This window comes from Tamandua tetradactyla, chromosome 12 (genome assembly GCF_023851605.1).
Source record: "Tamandua tetradactyla isolate mTamTet1 chromosome 12, mTamTet1.pri, whole genome shotgun sequence".
NCBI lineage: Eukaryota > Metazoa > Chordata > Mammalia > Pilosa > Myrmecophagidae > Tamandua > Tamandua tetradactyla.
In genome coordinates, this window is record NC_135338.1 from 96,783,870 (window position 1) to 96,803,531 (window position 19,662).

Genomic DNA, 19,662 nt, shown 5'->3' on the forward strand with positions numbered 1-19,662 from the left:
TAGCAGGGTTCTTGCCTGCCATGCCAGAGACCCAGGTTCGATTCCTGGTGCCTGCCCATGCAAAAGAAAAAAAAGCCCAGCCTGGTTATCTTTAGAATATCAAAGGAAATAAGACCAAAAGAAAATGTAAGCATGATTATTTAGAATGATGGGATTTTCCCTTTCTCTCTCTCTTTCTCTCTCTCTCTCTCTATTGATCACATTGTCTCAGAATGGAAAAAGTTGGTATATTTTTACCAAGAGCACCATCCGACCTTCCCTATCTCAGAGAGATGGATTTAGACCAGTGGATCTCACACTCAAAAGTGCATCAGTATCACCTGGCTCTCCAAAAGTCCAGGTGATAGGGCTGGCAGGTACTCAGAAAAGCTGGAGCTTCCCAGAAGGTTTGCTCCAGATCAGTGCTACTCCAACTTCACTGTGGATAAAAAAAAAACACCTGGAGAGCTTGTTAAAGCACAGTGCTGGGTCCCATCCCTGGAGTTTTTGATGCAGTAAGTCTGGGATGGAGGCTGAGAATTTGCTTTTCCAATTTCCCAGGTGATGCTGATGCTTCTGGTCCAGGGACCACACTTTGAGGACCACTGGTTTGGATTAATAAAATGAATCATGTGGAAATTCTTGAAAGGTGACCTTGGTTTCCTTTGGTGGTAGCCAGACCCCCATGTCAAGTGGGTTGTGTGGATGGTGTCCCTAGGATTTTGCAGAGCACTGCAAGTCTGGCCAACACTGGTCCTGCAATGGCCAGGAGCTTCTTGGTCCCTTCCTTTCCTCCCTCCCTTCCTGAGACAGTATGCAAGGTTCCATTAAAAAGTATCTGAACACATCTCTGAGCTCTTAAGAGAAAAGTTTTGTTGTGGAAGGAATGGAGTTCAGCTTTCTTGGTATGAGCTTAAAATTGGGAAGAGTGAATAAATCTATACCTCCTCATTCTTCTTTCTTTCCTCCAGGATTCCCTGCTACGTGGCCTCCCACTGGTGCAGCAACAGAGGAAAGCACAGGCCCTTTTGCAACTGGAGTGCCCTCAGTCTCAGAGAAGGTATTCCCCTCAGAGGAGCTGTACACACCTGCATCCTCAGTGCCCAGCAGGACTGAGTTATCAGGCTCTGGGGAGCCATCTGGGGCCCCCGAAGTCAGTGTTGACTTCACAGGCAGTGGCGAAGCTCCAGGAGGACTTGACTCCAGTGGCCAGCCCTCAGAGGGAAGTGCAAGTGGAGTGCCCTCTGGAGACCTTGATTTCAGTGGCCTGACCTCAGTGGCAGGCTCAGGCCTGCCTTCAGGAAGTGGACTGCCCTCAGGGGATGAAGAAAGTGTTGACAAGCCACCCTCTAGAGGTGAGGGCCCAGAAGGCTCTGCTTCTGGAGTAGAGGACCTCAGTAGGCTTCCTTCTGGAGAGGAAGGCCCAGAAGCCTCTGCATCTGGAGTAGAGGACCTTGGTGTGTTGCCTTCTGGAGAAGAAGTTCCAGAAGCCTCTGCATCTGGAATAGAAGACCTTGGTGTGTTGCCTTCTGGAGAGGAAGGCCCAGAAGCCTCTGCCTCTGGAGTAGAGGACCTTGGTGTGTTGCCTTCTGGAGAAGAAGTTCCAGAAGCCTCTGCATCTGGAATAGAGGACCTTGGTGTGTTGCCTTCTGGAGAGGAAGGCCCAGAAGCCTCTGCATCTGGAGTAGGTGACCTTGGTGTGCTGCCTTCTGGAGAAGAAGGCCCAGAGGCCTCTGCATCTGGAGTAGGGGACCTTGGTGTGCTGCCTTCTGGAGAGGAAGGCCCAGAAGCCTCTGCATCTGGAGTAGGGGACCTTGGTGTGTTGCCTTCTGGAGAAGAAGGTCCAGAAGCCTCTGCCTCTGGAGTAGGGGACCTTGGTGTGTTGCCTTCTGGAGAAGAAGGTCCAGAAGCCTCTGCCTCTGGAGCAGAGGATCTTGGCGGGTTACCTTCTGCAGAAGAAGGTCCAGAAGCCTCTGCCTCTGGAATAGAGGACCTTGGTGTGTTGCCTTCTGGAGAAGAACACCCAGAAGCCTCTGCATCTGGAGTAGGGGACCTCAGTGGCCTTCCTTCTGGAGAAGAACATCCAGAAACCTCTGCCTCTGGAGTAGAGGACATTGGTGTGTTGCCTTCTGGTGAAGAAGGTCCAGAAGCCTCTGCATCTGGAGTAGAGGACCTTGGCGGGTTGCCTTCTGGAGAAGAAGGTCCAGAAGCCTCTGCATCTGGAGTAGAGGACCTTGGCGGGTTGCCTTCTGGAGAAGAAGGTCCAGAAGCTTCTGCATCTGGAGTAGAGGACCTTGGTGGGTTACCTTCTGGAGAAGAACATCCAGAAGCCTCTGCATCTGGAGTAGAGGACCTTGGTGTGTTGCCTTCTGGAGAAGTTCCAGAAGCCTCTGCCTCTGGAGTAGGGGATCTTGGTGGGTTGCCTTCTGGTGAAGAGCATCCAGAAACCTCTGCCTTTGGAGTTGAGGACCTCAGTGGGCTTCCTTCTGGAGAAGAAGGTCTAGAATCCTCTGCTTCTGGAGTAGGAGATCTTGATGGGCTTCCTTCCAGAGGAGAGGGTTCAGAGACCTCTGCTTCTGGAATAGGGGACCTCAGTGGTCTTCCTTCTGGAGAAGAAGGCCCAGAAACCTCTGCTTCTGGAATAGGGGACCTCAGTGGACTTCCTTCTGAAAAGGAGGGTCAAGAGACCTCTGCTTCTGGAGTAGAGGACCTCAGTCAACTTCCTTCTGGACAAGAAGGTCTAGATATCTCTGCTTCTGGAGTAGGGGATCTCAGTGGACTTCCTTCTGGAAGAGAGGTTCTAGAGACCTCTGCCTCTGGAGCTGAGGACCTCAGCAGGTTGCCTTCTGGAGAGGAAGGCTCAGTGGGTTCTACTTCTGGAATTTTGGACGTTAGCAGACTGCCTTCTGGAAGTGGGCAAGCCCCAGAAGCAAGTGGTCTTCCCTCTGGATTTAGTGGTGAGTATTCTGGGGTGGATCTTGGAAGTGGCCCATCCTCTGGTCTGCCTGACTTCAGTGGGCTCCCACCTGGATTTCCCACTATCTCCTTAGTGGATGCCACATTGGTGGAAGTGGTCACAGCCACCACCGCAGGTGAGCTGGAAGGGAGGGGAACTATCGGGATCAGTGGTGCAGGAGAAACATCTGGGCTGCCCTTCAGTGAACTGGATATTAGCGGGTTAGCTAGTGGATTACCTTCAGGAACTGAACTCAGTGGGCAGGCATCTGCGTCTCTTGACATCAGTGGGGAAACATCTGGACTCTTTGATGTTAGTGGGCAGCCATCAGGGTTTCCTGATATCAGCGGGGAAGCATCTGGACTCTTTGATATCAGTGGGCAGCCATCAGGGTTTCCTGACACCACCAGTGGGGGGCCATCTGGAGTGACTGAACTTAGCGGACTGACCTCTGGACAACCAGATATCAGTGGAGAAGCATCTGGAGTTCTTTTTGGCAGTGGCCAACCATTTGGCATAGCCGACCTGAGTGGAGAAATATCCGGGGTCCCTGATCTCAGTGGGCAGCCATCAGGTTTACCAGAGTTAAGCGGGGCACCATCTGGAATCCCTGATCTCCTTTCTGGTGCCATTAGTGGCAGTGGTGAATCTTCTGGAATTACCTTTGTGGATACCAGTTTTGTTGAAGTGACCCCTGCAACATCTAAAGAAGAAGAAGGCTTAGGGTCTGTGGAACTCAGTGGTCTTCCTTCCGGGGAGGCAGACCTGTCGGGCACATCTGGGACGGTGGATGTCAGTGGACAGTCTTCTGGAGCAGTTGACTCCAGTGGGTTTCCATCCCAGGCTCCAGAATTCAGTGGCCTGCCTAGTGAAGTCAGTGGAGAATCCTCTGGAGCTGATATGGGGAGTAGTCTGCCCTCTGGAGCATATGATGGCAGTGGACTTCCATCTGGTTTTCCCACTGTCTCTTTGGTAGACAGAACTTTGGTGGAATCTATAACCCAGGCCCCATCAGCCCAGGAAGCAGGAGAAGGGCCTTCAGGCATTTTGGAACTCAGTGGTGCCCATTCTGGTGTCCCAGACACGTCTGGAGACCATTCTGGATTTTTGGACCTGAGTGGGCGGCAGTCAGGGCTAGTAGAGCCCAGTGGAGAGCCACCAAGCACCCCATATTTTAGTGGTGACTTTTCTGGTATCACCGATGCAAGTGGAGAATCCTCTACAGCCGTGAGCACCAGTGGGGAAGCCTCAGGACTTCCAGAAGTTACTTTAATCACTTCTGATTTTGTGGAAGGTGTCACTGAACCAACCATTTCCCAGGAACTTGGCCAAAGACCCCCTGTGACATACCTCCAGCCTTTTGAGTCCAGTGGGGAAACCTCTGCATCTGGGGACACTGGTGGAACTACGCCAAGGCTCTCGGAGTCTGGGGTAAAAGCATCATTGGTCCCAGAATCCAGTGGCGAGACATCTGCCCATCTGGAGACTGTGGAGGGCGCATCAGCTGCCTCCGAGGCAAGTGGGGACACTTCCGTGTCCCCTGAATTGAACGAAACCACCTCTGCTTTCCATCACACTGACCCTGAAAGAGCCTCCGGCCTGGATGTGAGTGGCATCACCTCTGCCTTTGAGGAGGGGCCCCAGGAGAGTTCAGCTGCCCTGGAAGTGAGTGGAGATTTAACCACCACCTATGACATGGGCTCAGAGACATCAGGCTTGCCTTCGGCTGCTCCCATGGCTTCTGGAGACAGGACTGAAATCAGCGGAGACCCGTCTGGTCACAGCTCAGGGATAGAGACTGTCATCAGCACCAGCCTCCCAGAGGCTGAGTGGGTGCAGCAAACCCAGCGTCCTGCAGAGGTGCGTCTAGAAATCGAGTCCTCCAGTCCCTTGCATCTGGCAGAAGAGACCCAGTCAGCCAAAACAACCACGTCTCCAACAGACGCTTCCATCCCGACTTTATCAGAAGCAGCAGGTGAATTAACGTCAAGTACTGCAGGTATTGTTGGAATTCTTGTACTTTAAATGTGGTTGGGTGGATTAGAGTATAGGTAGCATCATAACATAGTGGGAGGAAGTGTAGCTTCAAGGTTTCAGCACAGCCCCAGCCAGCTGTGCAACCTCAGGCAAATTTCTTAACCTCACTGAGCCTCATCTGTAAAATGAGAGTAGTACCAGAGATTAAACAGCATATAGGTATAAAGCAAGCACTTAGCGTCATACTTTGCACACTGTGCCCACTCGCAAAGGTTACAGTGAAGTTTCAGCACCAGAATATTTATATGTGAATTCAACTATGTGTACTTAGCACAGGGAGAGACAGTGCTGGAAATTCTGCCCATGCATCCTTGCCCCAGAGTGAATGTGAGATGAGAGAATGGATCTGCTGATGAGATTTATGCCCACATAGTTTTCTTGTGCAGGGTTAAAACCTGCACAGTTTAAAGAACTATATGTGATTGTGGTTACACTCCAACTCTAGACCCTGTGTGCCCAGCCCCACCCCAGCACCCTGGGGACTCCTCTGTAATGACCACCTTGATGCGAATGAGAACCTGGGTGCCCTCTACTCCCGGGCACCAGCTGTGATAGTTGATGATTTCCTTCCACTTTTTTCTTTGGACCCTTGCACCTCCCTTTGTGCTGCAAGAGTTTCACAGTCAGAGAGAGCCCCAGATGCTTGGGGCAGGGGGACAGAGTCCCCAGAAACATGCTAACCCAAAAGCCAGCCTCGTGGTCCCGACTGTGGGGTCTGGAGAACCCACTGTAGCCCACGGCAGTCAGGTCTTGGTGCTCAGCCTCTCCCCTGGCGGTTGCAGCCCCCGCCAGCTCCTGTGCCGAGGGACCCTGTGGTGCTGGCACCTGCCAGGAGACGGAGGGACGCATCCTGTGCCTGTGCCCCGCGGGCTACACTGGCGAGCGCTGCCACATAGGTAAGAGCCCCACTGGCCATGGGCCCCCCTCGCCCCTGGAGGGGGCTGCAGGCAGGAGGCGGCGACCAATGTCAACCAAGGCTCAGGCTTTTCAGATGAGATGTGGGGGGTACAGGTGGCAGGTCGGGGAAGGAACCCACAGGGTAGCCTGGCGCATCGTTTTGAACCTGGCGCCAATTTTACATGAAGGTTTAGGAGAAAAAAAGTCAAGGAATTAAACTAGTGAGTAATTAGTTTTCTGTCAAAGCAAAGGTTATTTATGAGTAGACTGTAAATTGCATGCATTTTGAAGATAGGACGGGAGACTTCATAGGAACGTTGGGTTGGGGTGAGTATCAGGCTGACCATCACGCCTGTCTGTCCCTGGGAAGGAAACTCCCAGGGGGGCGTCTGGGGTCACACCCAGTGAATCCCACCAGGAAAACCCCTTCAGTGCTGTGCATGTGTGGGGTGGGGTGGGGTTCAGGCCCCCCTTCTTGCCCTGGTGGACCTGATGGAAGTGCTGGTCACACCAAACGCACGGTCTCCTGCATGCAGGGAGCCGGGACCTGGTGGCATCCTGCCCTGGGCACCCACCACTCTGGGGTTCGTGTCCAGAGGTAGCTGTGAACCTTTGGGGACTCATGAGGGTAGGGTGTTGCGGGGGGGCTGGGGAAACTTCCAACTGCAGGTGGCTCCCAAAGGAAATGATGAGAACCCACCTGCCCCTTCCTGGACACACTGCAGGGCTGCGGCCTTGATGACACATCTCTCGGCAGCATCAGCCCCCCTTGAGGGAAAAGATGCCGAGTTTTGTCCTCACTCATGTTCTTGGGCTAGCTCTCTCCACTGCCCCTTGCCCCTCACCCAAACCTCTCTCCTAAGTCGGGAATCAAAGACTCAGAGCCTTTCATAAAAGGACCCATGCCAAAATGGGGAAATGACTGGGGAATCAACAGCCACAATTGGCAAATTGTGCCAGGAAATGACCCTGCAATAGCTTTTATTGAATCAGACGCAAAGAAGGATTCTGTGTTTACAGATACTAATATGTACTCCAATTACACCCTTATGTATGATATCCTTAGGTAATATAAATACACAGTATGCCTTAGTTCCCTAGTTCAAGCAGCGGGAATCGATGGGCTCACGGTTTTGAGACTAGGAGAAGTGCAAAGTGCAGGTGTCAGCAAGGCGAAGCTATATCCCTGAAGACTGTGACATTCTGGGGACAGCCACCGACAATCTTTGGGGTTCCTTGGCTTTCCCATCACATGGCAATGAGCATGGTGGCGTCTCCTCCTTTCTCCTCCAGGCCCGCTGGTGTCCAGCCTCTGGACATGGCCTCCTCTCTGTGGCCTTCACTATAACACCCCCAGGAAGTGGGTTAGGGCCCATCTGAACTGAAATGACCCCAACAAAAGCTCCAATTTCCAATGGGCTCACACCCACAGGATGGATTTAGGACATGTTTTCAGGGGTACATGCTGTATGCAGTACTTATACTATATCTATCTATCTATCTATCTATCTATCTATCTATCTATCTATCTACCTACCTATCTATCTATCTATCTATCTATCTATCTATCTATCTATCTATCTATCTATCTATCTATCATCTATCATCTATCTATCTAATCTATCATCTATCTATCTATCTATCATCATCTATCTATCTATCTATCTATCTATCTATCTATCTATCTATCTATCTATCTATCTATCTAATCTATCATCTATCTATCTATCTATCATCATCTATCTATCTATCTATCTATAGAGAAACAGACAGTAGGGTGGAAATCTATTCACTTTTCACCCCCTTGGGGCCGGCCTCTGCCCTGGGCAGGGGGCCTGACCTGGGCACACGTGTACCTCCAAGGCCAGAGCTAGTGGCCCCCTGAGGACAGTCCTGGACTGACCGCAGAGGGGAAAGTGTTTCCCCTGGGCCATAGTGACCCCAGGGACCACAGCTGCAGCCCTCCATCAGCCAGCCCTGCCGGACGGCCAGAGTGCTGACTCCATCCTGGAAGCGACTGGCCCCGCGGTCGGAGGAGGGAATGGGCTCCCTGTGCCATGAGAGGCTCCCGGGGAGGTGGGGGAGGGCGTTGTGCTGGGCCTGCATGCCCCCCGCCCCCACCCTCAGCCCCACCTGCTCTGGATGTGCAGCTAGAGAGGAGGGCGAGCAAGCTTTGGCTGGCCCTCAGCTCAGTCCCCCGGCACAGCTTCAGTTACTGAGGGAAGCCTCAGATGCTTCCAGAACCGAGGCAGCCTCTGGGACCAGAACTCCTCTCCCCAACCCCTTTCAGCCTCTTCTGACATCTCTCTGGTCTTAGAAATTCCTTCTTCACTGATGATTGCCTTGACCTGTGGGAGTCTGGGCAGATTTTAACAGGCAGTCGTTGGATTTAAGAAGGAGGACAACAAAGTTTCATTCACGGTCAACCTTTAAAATAGAAGTAAAAGGACTTGAGAGAGTATAACTATGAAATACCTTATTAAATTAGTGATATTTATCTTAAAGCAAATTGAGAGTGATAATCTTTCTCTCTGCTACGTAATGGACCCAACCAAAAAGTAAATGTATTTACTCAGATCTGTTCATCCTGGTTGAACATTAGAAATTTTTTCAGTCCAGGAAGGTTGCATCCAGGGTCTCCACACGCAGCTGAACAGGCTGTGCACGGAACAACTCCAGGCTCACTATTCATGTAGTAGTCTCAGTGGTGACACATTTAGGTGAGGGTCATTTGTGTTAAAGCACCCGCTGTCACTTCTCACTCAGCCAAATAAACTCTCTCTCACTCACAGGTGCTGGCCTCTAAACCAGGCAAAAGCTGGACAAAACCTATTCTAGGGGGGAGTCCAAGGTCTCCAGTTCAGACATCAAAGCAGTTACTTAACAAGTTTCTCTCTTGTCCTAGCTTTTACCAGGAGGCACTCAGTTATTTCCTCCCCCAGGTTAGGGGTATCCTGGGAAGGGGATAAGCTTTTACCCGGAGGGCACTGAGCTGGGGGTGCAGGAGCAAACCATCCTGAGAGTCCTGAGTCTCCCCAGAGCCCTGCTCAGTGATGTTGGGCGAGCCCTTTGCAGACACAGCCGAAATGGTAGCGAGGTGCTGCTCATCCTCACCCGAGTCCCTCTCCTTCCACATGGGACGGAGGCCTGACTTCCGGCCCCATTTCCTGATTCTCTCCATCTCTTCCCATCTGTCTCCTCCACTTACCAGCACGGGCAACTCACTCCACTAGTTTCATCACTAAAATGGCATAATGATGTCCAGGCCACAGGGCTGCTGGGAGGATAACGTGTGTGAGATTCTGGCTCAGAGAAGGTTCTCGACAGATATCGGTTCTCTTCATTCACAAAGTCTGCCAAATGGCCAAAGCCCTGCCCTTCCTCCAACGGCTGTCATTTCATCTGGGTGCCCCTCTCTGAATGCACAACAAGGCCCTGACTCCTTTCTTGGTTCTACCCTTCAAAGGATGAGGTGGGCAAGGTGGGGCAAGGGGAAGAGCAGGCAGGAGGCACTGCGAGGCCTGAGCAGCTAATAAGAAAGCCCCTGCAGGGAGCCCAGCTCTCTTCTCACTGCAGAAGATGCTGCCTCTTGCCCCCCGCGCCACCTGTAGGCACTCTGATTTTCAGGGCTGTGGCCCTTCTTTCCCTCCTTGTCCGTGAATTTGGAGACGTGCCTAAAAACAGCTTCTGAGGCTAGGTTTTGGTCTCCTTGAGGTTTGGTCTCCACAGCCTCCCCAGATGTGCCCTAGCCACATGCAGAAAGAAAACCACACTGTCCCCTGGGCGCCGGCAGCCTGGAGGCAGGAGATGTGAAACAAGTCCCCAGAGCAACGGAAGCTGCCTGGCCCGACCTCCCCAGGGCCTCCCGCCTTTCCCGCCCTCCCTGCCAGGGGTTGGCCAGAGGCCCCACAGCTGATGTCCTGCTCTCCTTCCCAGAAGCCCTCCTTGTCCCCTGCTCTGTACCACTGCTTTAGCACCTACATTTGCTTCATTCCCCCTCGCCCAGTGCTTCCCATCTCTCATAATGGCACTAATGGACCAAAGAGGACAGGAGCTTACCCGAAGCAGGAGGGCCGCCCCAGCTTCTGCCCCGCCGACTGGCCTGACCTATTGCTGCTACTGCTGCTGCTGGGAATCCTGGTGCATGCTGGGAATCCTGGTGCATGCTGGGAATCCTGGCGCATGCTGGGAATCCAGGTGCATGCTGGGATTTCAGCCAGTTCCTCCATGCATTTTGGTTTTGCTTGGAACAGTTCCGAGCTTGGAGCTGTTGGTTCTAGCCTATGGTATGTGCTCCCTGAGATGAATTAAGAACTTCATGGGAAGAGAGAACTGCCTGAGATCCGGAAATTTTCAGGCCACACGCTACACAAGCCCAGCTCTGGCCTAGAAGATAACCGGCATGCACCTCCAGCACTGTAAGCAGACAGGAAAGCACTTTGGTTATCTTATCAGAGGATTTACTTCAAAGGTCTCAAGGTAGCTCCTATGGGAGGCAATAACTAAGTCCTTGAATATTTAGGACTGTGAGGTCCTATTCCCAACACAGGTGGACACCACCTGTAGACACCTTATCAGATCCTGAGGGCTGTATGAATGCAGCTGAGGCTTGGTATCTCCAAACCACATAGCCTCATGCTCCATGAGCCAGTGGAACCCATGCACAGCATTTGTTGATCTCTTGGGAGACAAAGCTTCACAAGACCTGTTATTGTGTTCCCAGAGGAGGGAAACCAGGAGAATAAAAACAAACAACTGGAGTCTTTGGAGTACAACTACAAAGAGGGCAGAAGGGATCCTGCAGGTCATCTAATTTCTCAGAAAGAAATGCAGAAAAACCAGATTAGATGATTCCATTCTCACCTTGGCTTATCAATGAAAATTTGAGGCAAAGGCCAGTGACGTGCTCACTCAACTCTTGCAATGAAGTTTGATTAGTAAAACTGTCTTTAGTAAAAACTAGTAAAAACTGCCTGAAAGAAGAGAAGAGCCCTGCCTGTGAAGACAAGGCTGATGGGGATCTGCTGGTATCTCAGGAGGGTGCTGGAGGGCAGCCACTTATTAAGCATGTCACTGGCTTCAAAGTCTTGTCCCCCACTGGCCAGGATGGAACCACTCTAGAATTGTAACTCCCTGGAGATGTCCACCTTTTGGGGCTCTTGAAGAAGATTACATGGGGAAATGTTGGGCAGGGTTTCGGTCCCTCCCCAGAGAGAGATGCTGGCTTTATCTTTGGAAGATACCATAGAATCTTATTTACTGAAGACAAAGAAGATATTTGAAACTGGAAAAATGTAATGGCCTCAGGCAAATACCCCCTGTTGCCATTTTCTCAGGGACTCATACTCTGCAGACCACTTCTAGCTCATTCATTCTAGTCCTGCACAACCTTGCTCACTTTCTGGGGTTCATAACCACAGAGAAAGCCAAGTCATGGATGGAAAAGGGAGACCCCTAACCAAGCCTCAACAGCTTGACTGCCAGTGTACTTGCCTACCACCATATTCATTGTCAGTTTAGACTCCATTACTTCTTGATATTTGTGCAAGAGAAGACATCTGAGAGGAAGTCATGCGCACTCTCATAAAAAGGTATCTGGCTTCAGAAAAAAACAGATCTCTCCAACCCACTAAGAAACCTGGCTCCAGTGCCCCAAGCTTGCCAATCAAGAATCATCACATCCAAGAAAACCCTTGTCTGGATCTTTGGTTCAGCACTCCAAGATGGCGGCAGCAGCAGCAGCAGCAACAGCTCTTAGGAAGTTGAGCCAGTTCCTTCCCAGGGCTCTGGAGAGCAGCAGGGCTGGCCACCCATAAGGAGACCACAGTGCTTCAGAAATTGGAGTTGCCGGCAGGCGTCCTAATGGTGGCCCTTGGTTTCTTGCAGACATTGATGAGTGCCTCTCAAGCCCTTGTCTGAATGGAGCCACCTGCCTGGATGCCCTCGACTCTTTCACATGCTTATGCCTTCCCAGCTACGGAGGGGACCTGTGTGAGATCGGTACGGCCGTCTCGGCTTCAGCTAATGTTACTCACTGCTGCACCCTCACCTCCTCCCTCGTCCTTCCCTTCTAACCACAGACCCCTGGCTGGGATCCCCAAGGTCTATCCAGACAGCCACTCCTGGGGCCACTCCTGAGAAGTTCTGCCCCAATCACATTCCTCCTCTTGCTTGTCTCCTTGAAAGCCCTCTTCTGGGACCTTAGCTGATCTGACTGCAAGAGAGCTGAGCAGGCTGAGCCAGCCTACACTTTGGAAGGTGGGACTCTAGGGGACCTTTAGAACACTAACCTTCTTCAGGGCTTCCAGGTCACTGATCCCACACCGAGGTTGGTGTGTGTCAGACTGAGGAAAGAGCTGATTCCATGCATTTGTCTTGAAGGAACCTGTGGGGTGGGAAGCATTGGTTCTCCCTCCGATGACAGCACGGATCTTCCCAGCATGGTCATAGGCATGTGTCTGCTTGTTGCATTGCCCAGGGACCTTGGTGGCCTTTCCATGGCCTTGGGGCACCATGCCACAATGGCTAAACTGTTTTCCTCTTCTCCTGGGGCAAGAGCTGTGTCACCAGCATGCTCAAGCCATGCATGAGCAGGGAATGCTGCATGTCATGCCCCTCATCATCCCCATGGCAATTGCCGTGTCAGTGTCACCCAGGCCAGTGCTACCTATCTCCTTCCCTCATTCAAGGCAAAAGTTTGGCCCGAGAGAACATAGCCTTGTTGCAAGGGACAGGAGCTAAGTTTCCTTTCTTGGGTCTTGCCAAACCCTTCCCCCTCTGCATCTGGGCCAGGCTGTGTACCAAGAGCTCTCCCAGGGCCAGTCTGAGCCCCTGGCTCTCAAACTTTTGGTGCTTCCTAGACTTCTCTATCCTCCTGGATCTCAGAAGCTTCCCTACTCAGGAAGGGGAAAATAGAGCTTCTGTATGCTAGTAACTATGGTGTTCTGTGCTGATCTGGAAGTGTGTGGGGCCCAAAACCATTTTCAATGAACTCTTAAGTTGAACAGCCTAGAAACTTCTGGAGAGCAGCTGAAATTCCTGGGAAGTCTCCCTTTGGTCCCAAGCTGCTCCATAGTTTTATACATTTCTTGGAGGCACTGCCAAGGATTCAGGCTGGTGGAGGAACTTAAGACTTCTGGAAGAAAAGGCCTGGACTCTCCTCTGCCTCTGCAGCTGCTCACTCTCCACCCTCACCCCAAGACTCTGAGAAACTGGTGCATGGGTGGGTGGAAGTGGAGTACTACAAAGGTTTCTCTCCCCAAGGAGCCAAAACATTAGCCATAGGAGAGAATATACTCACAGACAACAGCTCTTGGGTTCCAGACTGGGCAAGAGGGATTGCTGCTGGAGTGCTGATGAGATAGAATGAGGATGCAGAGCCATCTCATATCTGACTGAGCCTAGGCTCCCAGTCATGCAGGGCTGCACCTCCTGTCCTATCCCACCTGAACCCTCACCACCCCTCAGGTGCCCTGGGCCCTGGCGCTGGCCCTGCTGCTCTTCTAGCCTCCGTGGCTTTTAGGGTTCTCTTTCCACAAGGCCTCCATCCTGCACGGCCCTGCACCTTCCAGCTTTGCCTGCTCAGCTCAGCCCTCAGGCGCCACGGTGGCCCAAGTACTGACCTCACAAGTCATCTCTGGGGTGATATCTCTGCTGGCCCCTCCCTCCCCTTTCCAGACTCTACCACACCCCTTGGGGAAGGCACTGGCAGCAGAAGGACCAGAGGCACGGACCAGAGGCACCCTCCCTGTCTCCTGTGCTGCTCTGGCTCTGCCTTCTCAGGCTAAGCTACTATCCTCCTCTTCTCCTCTACTGTTCACATCCCTTGCCAAGTATCCACATCCTCCCCTTCCTTCCTGTGGCAGCCAGAATGATTGGTAGCACCCAATCAGGGAGGCTGCCCTAGAGCCTGAGGGCTCATGGCCCTGCGCTCAGTCCCAGGCCCCTTGGAGCAGAGCTGCACCTCGGTGGAAGAAGGAAGAGAGGGACTTGGAATTCCCTCTGTCCAGTGATATGCTGGTAAACCAGCTCTCACAGCAGGAAGTACTGATTTGTAGCATTTTGCAATTCCTAGGGTGTAAATACTTCTACCGCTACCATTTAAAGACTCCCAGAGTGATGTCACTGAAGGCAGAGTTGGGTAAAGACACACAATCTGCTCTCCCAAGCCTGTGTGAGCTGACTCAACCATGCCCCTGCTTCAGTCTGCTACCCATGCTGCTCCAAGAGCTGCCCCAACCAGTCCAGAACTGAGAGCCCATTACGAACTTAGGCTCAATATGCCATCAAAAAAAAAAAAAAAAAAAGCCAATGCCCCTGGGACATGGATCCTAGTCTAAGTCTCCCCCTCCAAGAGGCAGTGTGCTCCGCTAGAGCCAGCTCTGATTAGCAGACTGCTCAGAGCTCTGAGTCCTCACTAGACCCAAACAGACTTCTTCCTGCTCCTCTGTCCCCTCCCCAGTTTCTGCTGGAAGTAAGTTCTCAGCTCCACCTCATGCCCCCAGCACTGTCAGTGCTCCTCCACACCCCACACCCCCACCCCGACTCCCTCTGTCTCCCTGGAGCCCCGTGGAGCTGCCAAACCACTTTTGCCATAGGCCTGAAAACCTCCCACCTTCCACCTCCTTTTACCTGGTCTGCAGAACCTTGTTTACCTTGAAGACTGAGAGAGTCTGCAGAGCAGGCACCAGCAGGAGGAAAGCTTTGGGGACCACATCAGGGAAATCAAGTGTCCCTGGCATTTCCCGGAATATGGGGATGTGCTGAGGCCCCGGGATGGGACAGGCTTCCCTGGCAGGTTGAGCCTGTTCCCAGCTGGGCCCCTCCCTTCCTTTGAGGGGGCCACACTTAAGGTGGAGCGAATACAGGAATCCAGGCTCTGTGACTGGCAGCGTGCGCCGCTGCCTTCACACCCTCACCTGTGTTGCAGACCAGGAGTTATGCGAGGAGGGCTGGACCAAGTTCCAGGGCCACTGCTACCGCCACTTCCCTGACCGCGAAACCTGGGTGGACGCTGAGAGCCGGTGCCGCGAGCAGCAGTCCCACCTGAGCAGCATCGTCACCCCTGAGGAGCAGGAGTTTGTCAACAGTGAGTGCAGTGGGGTGGTGGGGTCTGAGAGGAGAGAGACCGTCACACTGTCTGAAGGCAGCCGATGTGGGCCCAGTGGGGTTAGGAGGGGGCTGGGGAGGACAGAAGGGTATTTTTGCAGCTGGTGTTCTTGGCTGCAGAGGCCAGAGGTCTCTGGGACCTGCAGCTCTGCCTGCACCCAAGATAGCCCTTCAAGGTCCATCCCCAACCCTCACCCTATGGCTGTCAGCAGGCCATGCCAGCGTGGGCAGCTGGTCTAAGGTACATGGACGCGTACGCATGCTGAGACCTTCTAAGGGTCTTAGAAGTCGCATGCTCCTAGGAGCCCACCTACTTCTTTGCACCACGCCACCACCCCATCCCTATGTGTTCATGAGCTCGAGTTCCTCAGACCCCGGGTCCTCTCCCCAGACAATGCCCAGGACTACCAGTGGATTGGCCTAAATGATCGGACCATTGAAGGTGACTTCCGCTGGTCAGACGGACACCCCTTGGTGAGTCCTGCCAGGGACCCCAGGCAGAGCCAGCAGCCCCAGTGGGGTGGGAGGCCAAGGGGGAGAGGGGGATGAGACTACCAGAGAGAGAAGCATCTAAACTGTGTGCCAAGACTTGCCGAGCAGATCGTGGACCGTGAGCTCTCAAGGGCAGGGATTCTGCCACTTTCACCTCGGTGGCCCTGGAGACAGAGTGAACGACAGCAGGAAGGAGGGAAGGGAGTGAGGAAGGAAATGACGAGTAAAGGCAAACCACCATGAGGGATATAGAAACACTTTGGAGCGGTTTTTTGCCCCCAAAGGACACAAGTCTACTCAAGGAGACAGAAAGACAGATAGAAAGCAGGACAGATGCCAAATTAATGGCCTGGGAAGTAAATACTGCAGATCAGTGAAGGCTAAGACCCTCAGGGGAAGCTCCCTGGTGACTGTGAAAGGGTCATAGGTGAGGAGGGCAATTAAATTGGAGGGAAGAGGATGTCCTGACAACCCTGGGGGCTCCTCTGGCAGGCAGAGGTCGTGGCCATATCCGGTCCACTCCAGGCGAGGCAGCCCTTCTGATCCGCCTGTTTGCAGAAGGAAAAGGGAGGTGATTTGGCTCACTAACAGAGACTGTGAGTCCTTGGGGCTCTCAGCTCCGGTCCACAGACTGATCGAGAAGGACCAGCGCCAGGCTGTGTCACCGTTCCTTGAAGATCCATGGGGTCCGTGGCAGCCAGAACAACCCCAAGCACCCAGCAGCCTTTGTGTCACTGCCATATGAGCCAGAAGTTGGGCTAAAAGAGAAAGGATACAGGGCGGAGGCTTCACGGGGAGAAAGAGGGAGTCTGGGAAGCAGTGCTGCTCCCACCCACCCTGCCTCACTTTGCCCACCCTACCCCCACCCCCACCCGCAGCAATTTGAGAACTGGCGCCCCAATCAGCCGGACAACTTCTTCGCCACGGGAGAGGACTGTGTGGTGATGATCTGGCACGAGAAGGGGGAGTGGAATGATGTCCCCTGCAATTACCACCTGCCCTTCACGTGTAAAAAGGGCACAGGTAAGCCTGAGTCTGGGAGAGCCTGGAGTGGATGGGACGGTAAGCCCCAAGCCGGGCAAGGGCAGGGAGCAGGGAGGGCCACAGGCCAGTGGACAGGGTCCCCCACGCCCCACAATACACGGCCCCTCGGAGGTTGGCAGCAGAAAGTCAACTACGGTGACATCTGCCTTAGGAGCCTCCCTGTTTTGGAGTTCCCAAGTCAGCCACAGCGATTCAGTGGCCGGCCTTGATCCTGCAGACCCAGGGCTCACCTTTCAGTCTGTTTGGGCTCACGCCATGCGCCCCCGGGCCTGTGAGTCCCGTTTCCCGCCCCCCCCCCCCCCCCATTGGATGATTTCATGAAAGCTAGTCTGCGGGCTCTCGCCCTCGTTCCCGCCCTTTCTCCCTCCCTTTAGTCCTCTGCCCATCCCCTTAAGAGCCCCCTTGCTTTCCCCTTCCTGCTGCTCTCAGTCATTGGGGAACCCGGAGGTTGGGCCCAGTGGCTCTTAGAGCTGCCGGGACTCGCCCGGGGAGCGGGCGCTGGTCGGCGGGGCGCGGTGGGGCTGCGGCTCCGGGTCCGCGTCCCTCCCGGGGCTCAGCCGCAGCGCCGAAGGCCCCAGGAGACTGTCTAACGAGGCTTTGCCCCGCAGTGGCCTGCGGAGACCCCCCCGCGGTGAAGCACGCCAGGACCTTCGGGCAGAAAAAGGACCGGTATGAGATCAACTCCCTGGTGCGGTACCAGTGCACCGAGGGCTTCGTGCAGCGCCACGTCCCCACCATCCGGTGCCAGCCCAGCGGCCTCTGGGAGGAGCCACGGGTCACCTGCACAGACCGTGAGCATCGGCCCCTCCTATCCACACCCCTTCCCCCACGCTGGGCGCCGGGTTAGAGCCCCCCAGGTGTCCCCTCCCTGCCCGGGACACAGCAGAGGCTCGCCCTCTCCCGGGGACCCACACATCCGCTGTGAGGTCGGGGGCTGCTCGGTGGCTGAGCACTGTCCCTGTCCCCAGCGAGGCCCGGGTGCTTGTCCCGGGGAAGGGCTCACTTTCGATCTGAATCCCGTAGCCCACGGAGGCTCAAAGAAAGATCGGAACAGGGAAGACGCAAAGCTCTTCCTTAGGGGCCGCTTGGGTTTCCGCAGGGGGTGGCGCAGCGTGGGGAGGGCAGCTTGGGGAGGGCAGCTTGGGGAGGGCAGCATGGGGAGGAGCTCGGCCTGGCCCCGCCTCCTTCTGGAGAGGGGGCGGTGCCAACGTCTCCCTGTCTCGCCCCCGCCCGCAGCCGCCACCTACAAGCGGCGAGCGCAGAAGCGCAGCTCGCGGAGAAGCCGCCCCGGCCCCGCACGCTGAGGCCCGCGCTCCGCGACGCTGAGCCCAGGAGCCCTGCCGGACTGACAGCGCGCCCCGCGCAGACGGTGTCTTCCTCTTGTCGCTTTTTGTCATATAAGGAATCCCATTAAAGAAGGAAAAAAATAAGTCCCACATTGTGTATGCACCCGCCCGCCGCCCAGAGTGCCAAAAATTCATCCGATTTTCCCCCGGAATACCAAAGCGAAGCAAACGTGCGTAACCCCGTGGACTGAGTTTAGAGACATTTCTTCAATCTCCTGTTGTGCCTTTCCAGGGCCCAGCGCAGGGACAGGGGGGAAAGGGGAGGGGTTAAGTTAAATAAAGAAGATTATTTTTTGTTTCCTGACTTTATCCAAGAGCAGTGCAATCGTTGGTTATTTTCATCCCTAGGGAGGGGGGAGGGGGTCAGAAGGAGCTGGAAGCGCCCAGGCCACCGGGTACGGCGCCCTCGGAGCCGCAGCTGAATGTACAGGGAGGAGCCGGGAGGGCGGCACCAGCTCTGCCTGGCTGAAGCCCGGGGGCAGAGGGGGCAGCGGGCAGGAGAGTGCACCTTCCGCTGCGGGGGGTCGGGCCTCTCCGAAGTACCTCTCCCAGTGTCCTCTCACCCCGTCCGCCACCCCGCCGCTGCCCAATTCGGCAGGGCTGGGTGGGGGGCTTCCTTCTCACTTGGAGTGCCCCCCACCCCGCCCTTCCCCCCACCCCGCCCCCCGGGACCGTGCAGGCACAAGGGTTCCGTGCACCTATTTATATTTTTGAAAATTGAAGATTATGATAATAATAATAAAGACGTTGGAAGAGATCTCTTTCTTTTCTTTTTTTTAATTAAACAAGGCAGCCAAGGTTCAGGGTCTATTGAGTGGGCTCGTGTCAGTGGGGACATGTTTTGATCAAATGACCCTTAATTGGTGTGAATCCTGTTCCTTTAGAAGCCTGGGACTGTGCTTTATTTTCACGAGGGCGCAGTTGGTGTGTGATGGATTCTGCTCATGTGTGTCTGTATATGAATGTGGAGCATGTAAGAGTGATGGTTGGCTACAGGCATGCGTCTGGCGAGGGGCGTCATGTGCCGCAATCCACAGGTGCTGGGATTGCCAAGTGGATGCTCCAGCAAGGAAAAACTTCAGCGAGACATCTGGTGACCCTGTGCATGCCGTTTGGTTCTTTGAGATCACCTTGTTTACTCACACATGAGAAGGCTGTTGGTAGATGGGGTCCAAGATCAGGTAAAATCAGGATTTATTAAAAGGGGAGGTGGGGGAGCTGCAGATAGGATGGGAACAGTGAATCTCACACTTACTGGTAAACTGATTAGCTGACCACTACAGAGAGGTCAGCCTAGGCATCCTGCCCTCGAGAGGGCTTTAGAATAGCAATGAAAATTATCTTGATGGTTTATGGCTTCTCTGACAAACCTTGAGCACTGAGCTGGGGGGACAAGACTAGCCTTCCAGGAAGCCCTTCCTCCACCTCCTCCACCTGATTATGAGGCCTGGGGTGCCCCACCTCCTCACCCCCTCAGTCTCTCAACTTGCCGGCGACTTTATCTGTGTTTGTATATTGGTAAATGCCATGCCAGGGTGAGTAGCTGTGTGCTGATAGCTTTTCAGCAATGCACTGCGTGTATGGTTATTTGTAGGTGGATGTATACGCATGTTCACGTTACCTACAGCTCTGGAAAGAATAGGTGGGCAAAGGTACAGGGTGCAACTTCCAGGAAGGCGGCAGAGTAGGATAGGCTGAGTTCACCCCTGCTCAATGGGCAACTAGAGAAGTAACTGGGATGCAAGCAACCAGACAGGGTCTTCTGCACTAAATAGAGAGGTGCTGGATGAAGAAGCAGAGGAA

At 53.9% G+C, this 19,662-nt stretch overlaps 1 protein-coding gene and 1 long non-coding RNA gene across 2 annotated transcripts in view; one reads left to right on the top strand and one right to left on the bottom strand.

Moving 5' to 3' along the window:
• ACAN (aggrecan) overlaps positions 1 to 18,303 on the top strand; it is a 57,647-nt gene extending 39,344 nt beyond the window's left edge. Inside the window, exons 12-18 of the mRNA XM_077124158.1 lie at positions 951 to 4,934; positions 11,756 to 11,869; positions 14,799 to 14,957; positions 15,369 to 15,451; positions 16,348 to 16,492; positions 17,122 to 17,304; positions 17,750 to 18,303. Coding sequence (XP_076980273.1) covers positions 951 to 4,934; positions 11,756 to 11,869; positions 14,799 to 14,957; positions 15,369 to 15,451; positions 16,348 to 16,492; positions 17,122 to 17,304; positions 17,750 to 17,817 — 4,736 coding nt within the window. The 3' untranslated portion in view covers positions 17,818 to 18,303. The remainder of the gene's footprint in view (positions 1 to 950; positions 4,935 to 11,755; positions 11,870 to 14,798; positions 14,958 to 15,368; positions 15,452 to 16,347; positions 16,493 to 17,121; positions 17,305 to 17,749) is intronic.
• Positions 7,613 to 17,647, bottom strand: LOC143652511 (uncharacterized). The gene is made up of 6 exons (XR_013160736.1): positions 17,517 to 17,647; positions 16,059 to 16,227; positions 14,788 to 14,933; positions 13,170 to 13,221; positions 12,160 to 12,254; positions 7,613 to 8,296 (listed from the first exon to the last, which is right to left on the bottom strand). It is a non-coding gene; the product is annotated as an uncharacterized LOC143652511 (long non-coding RNA).
• Positions 18,304 to 19,662: the final 1,359 nt, after the last annotated feature.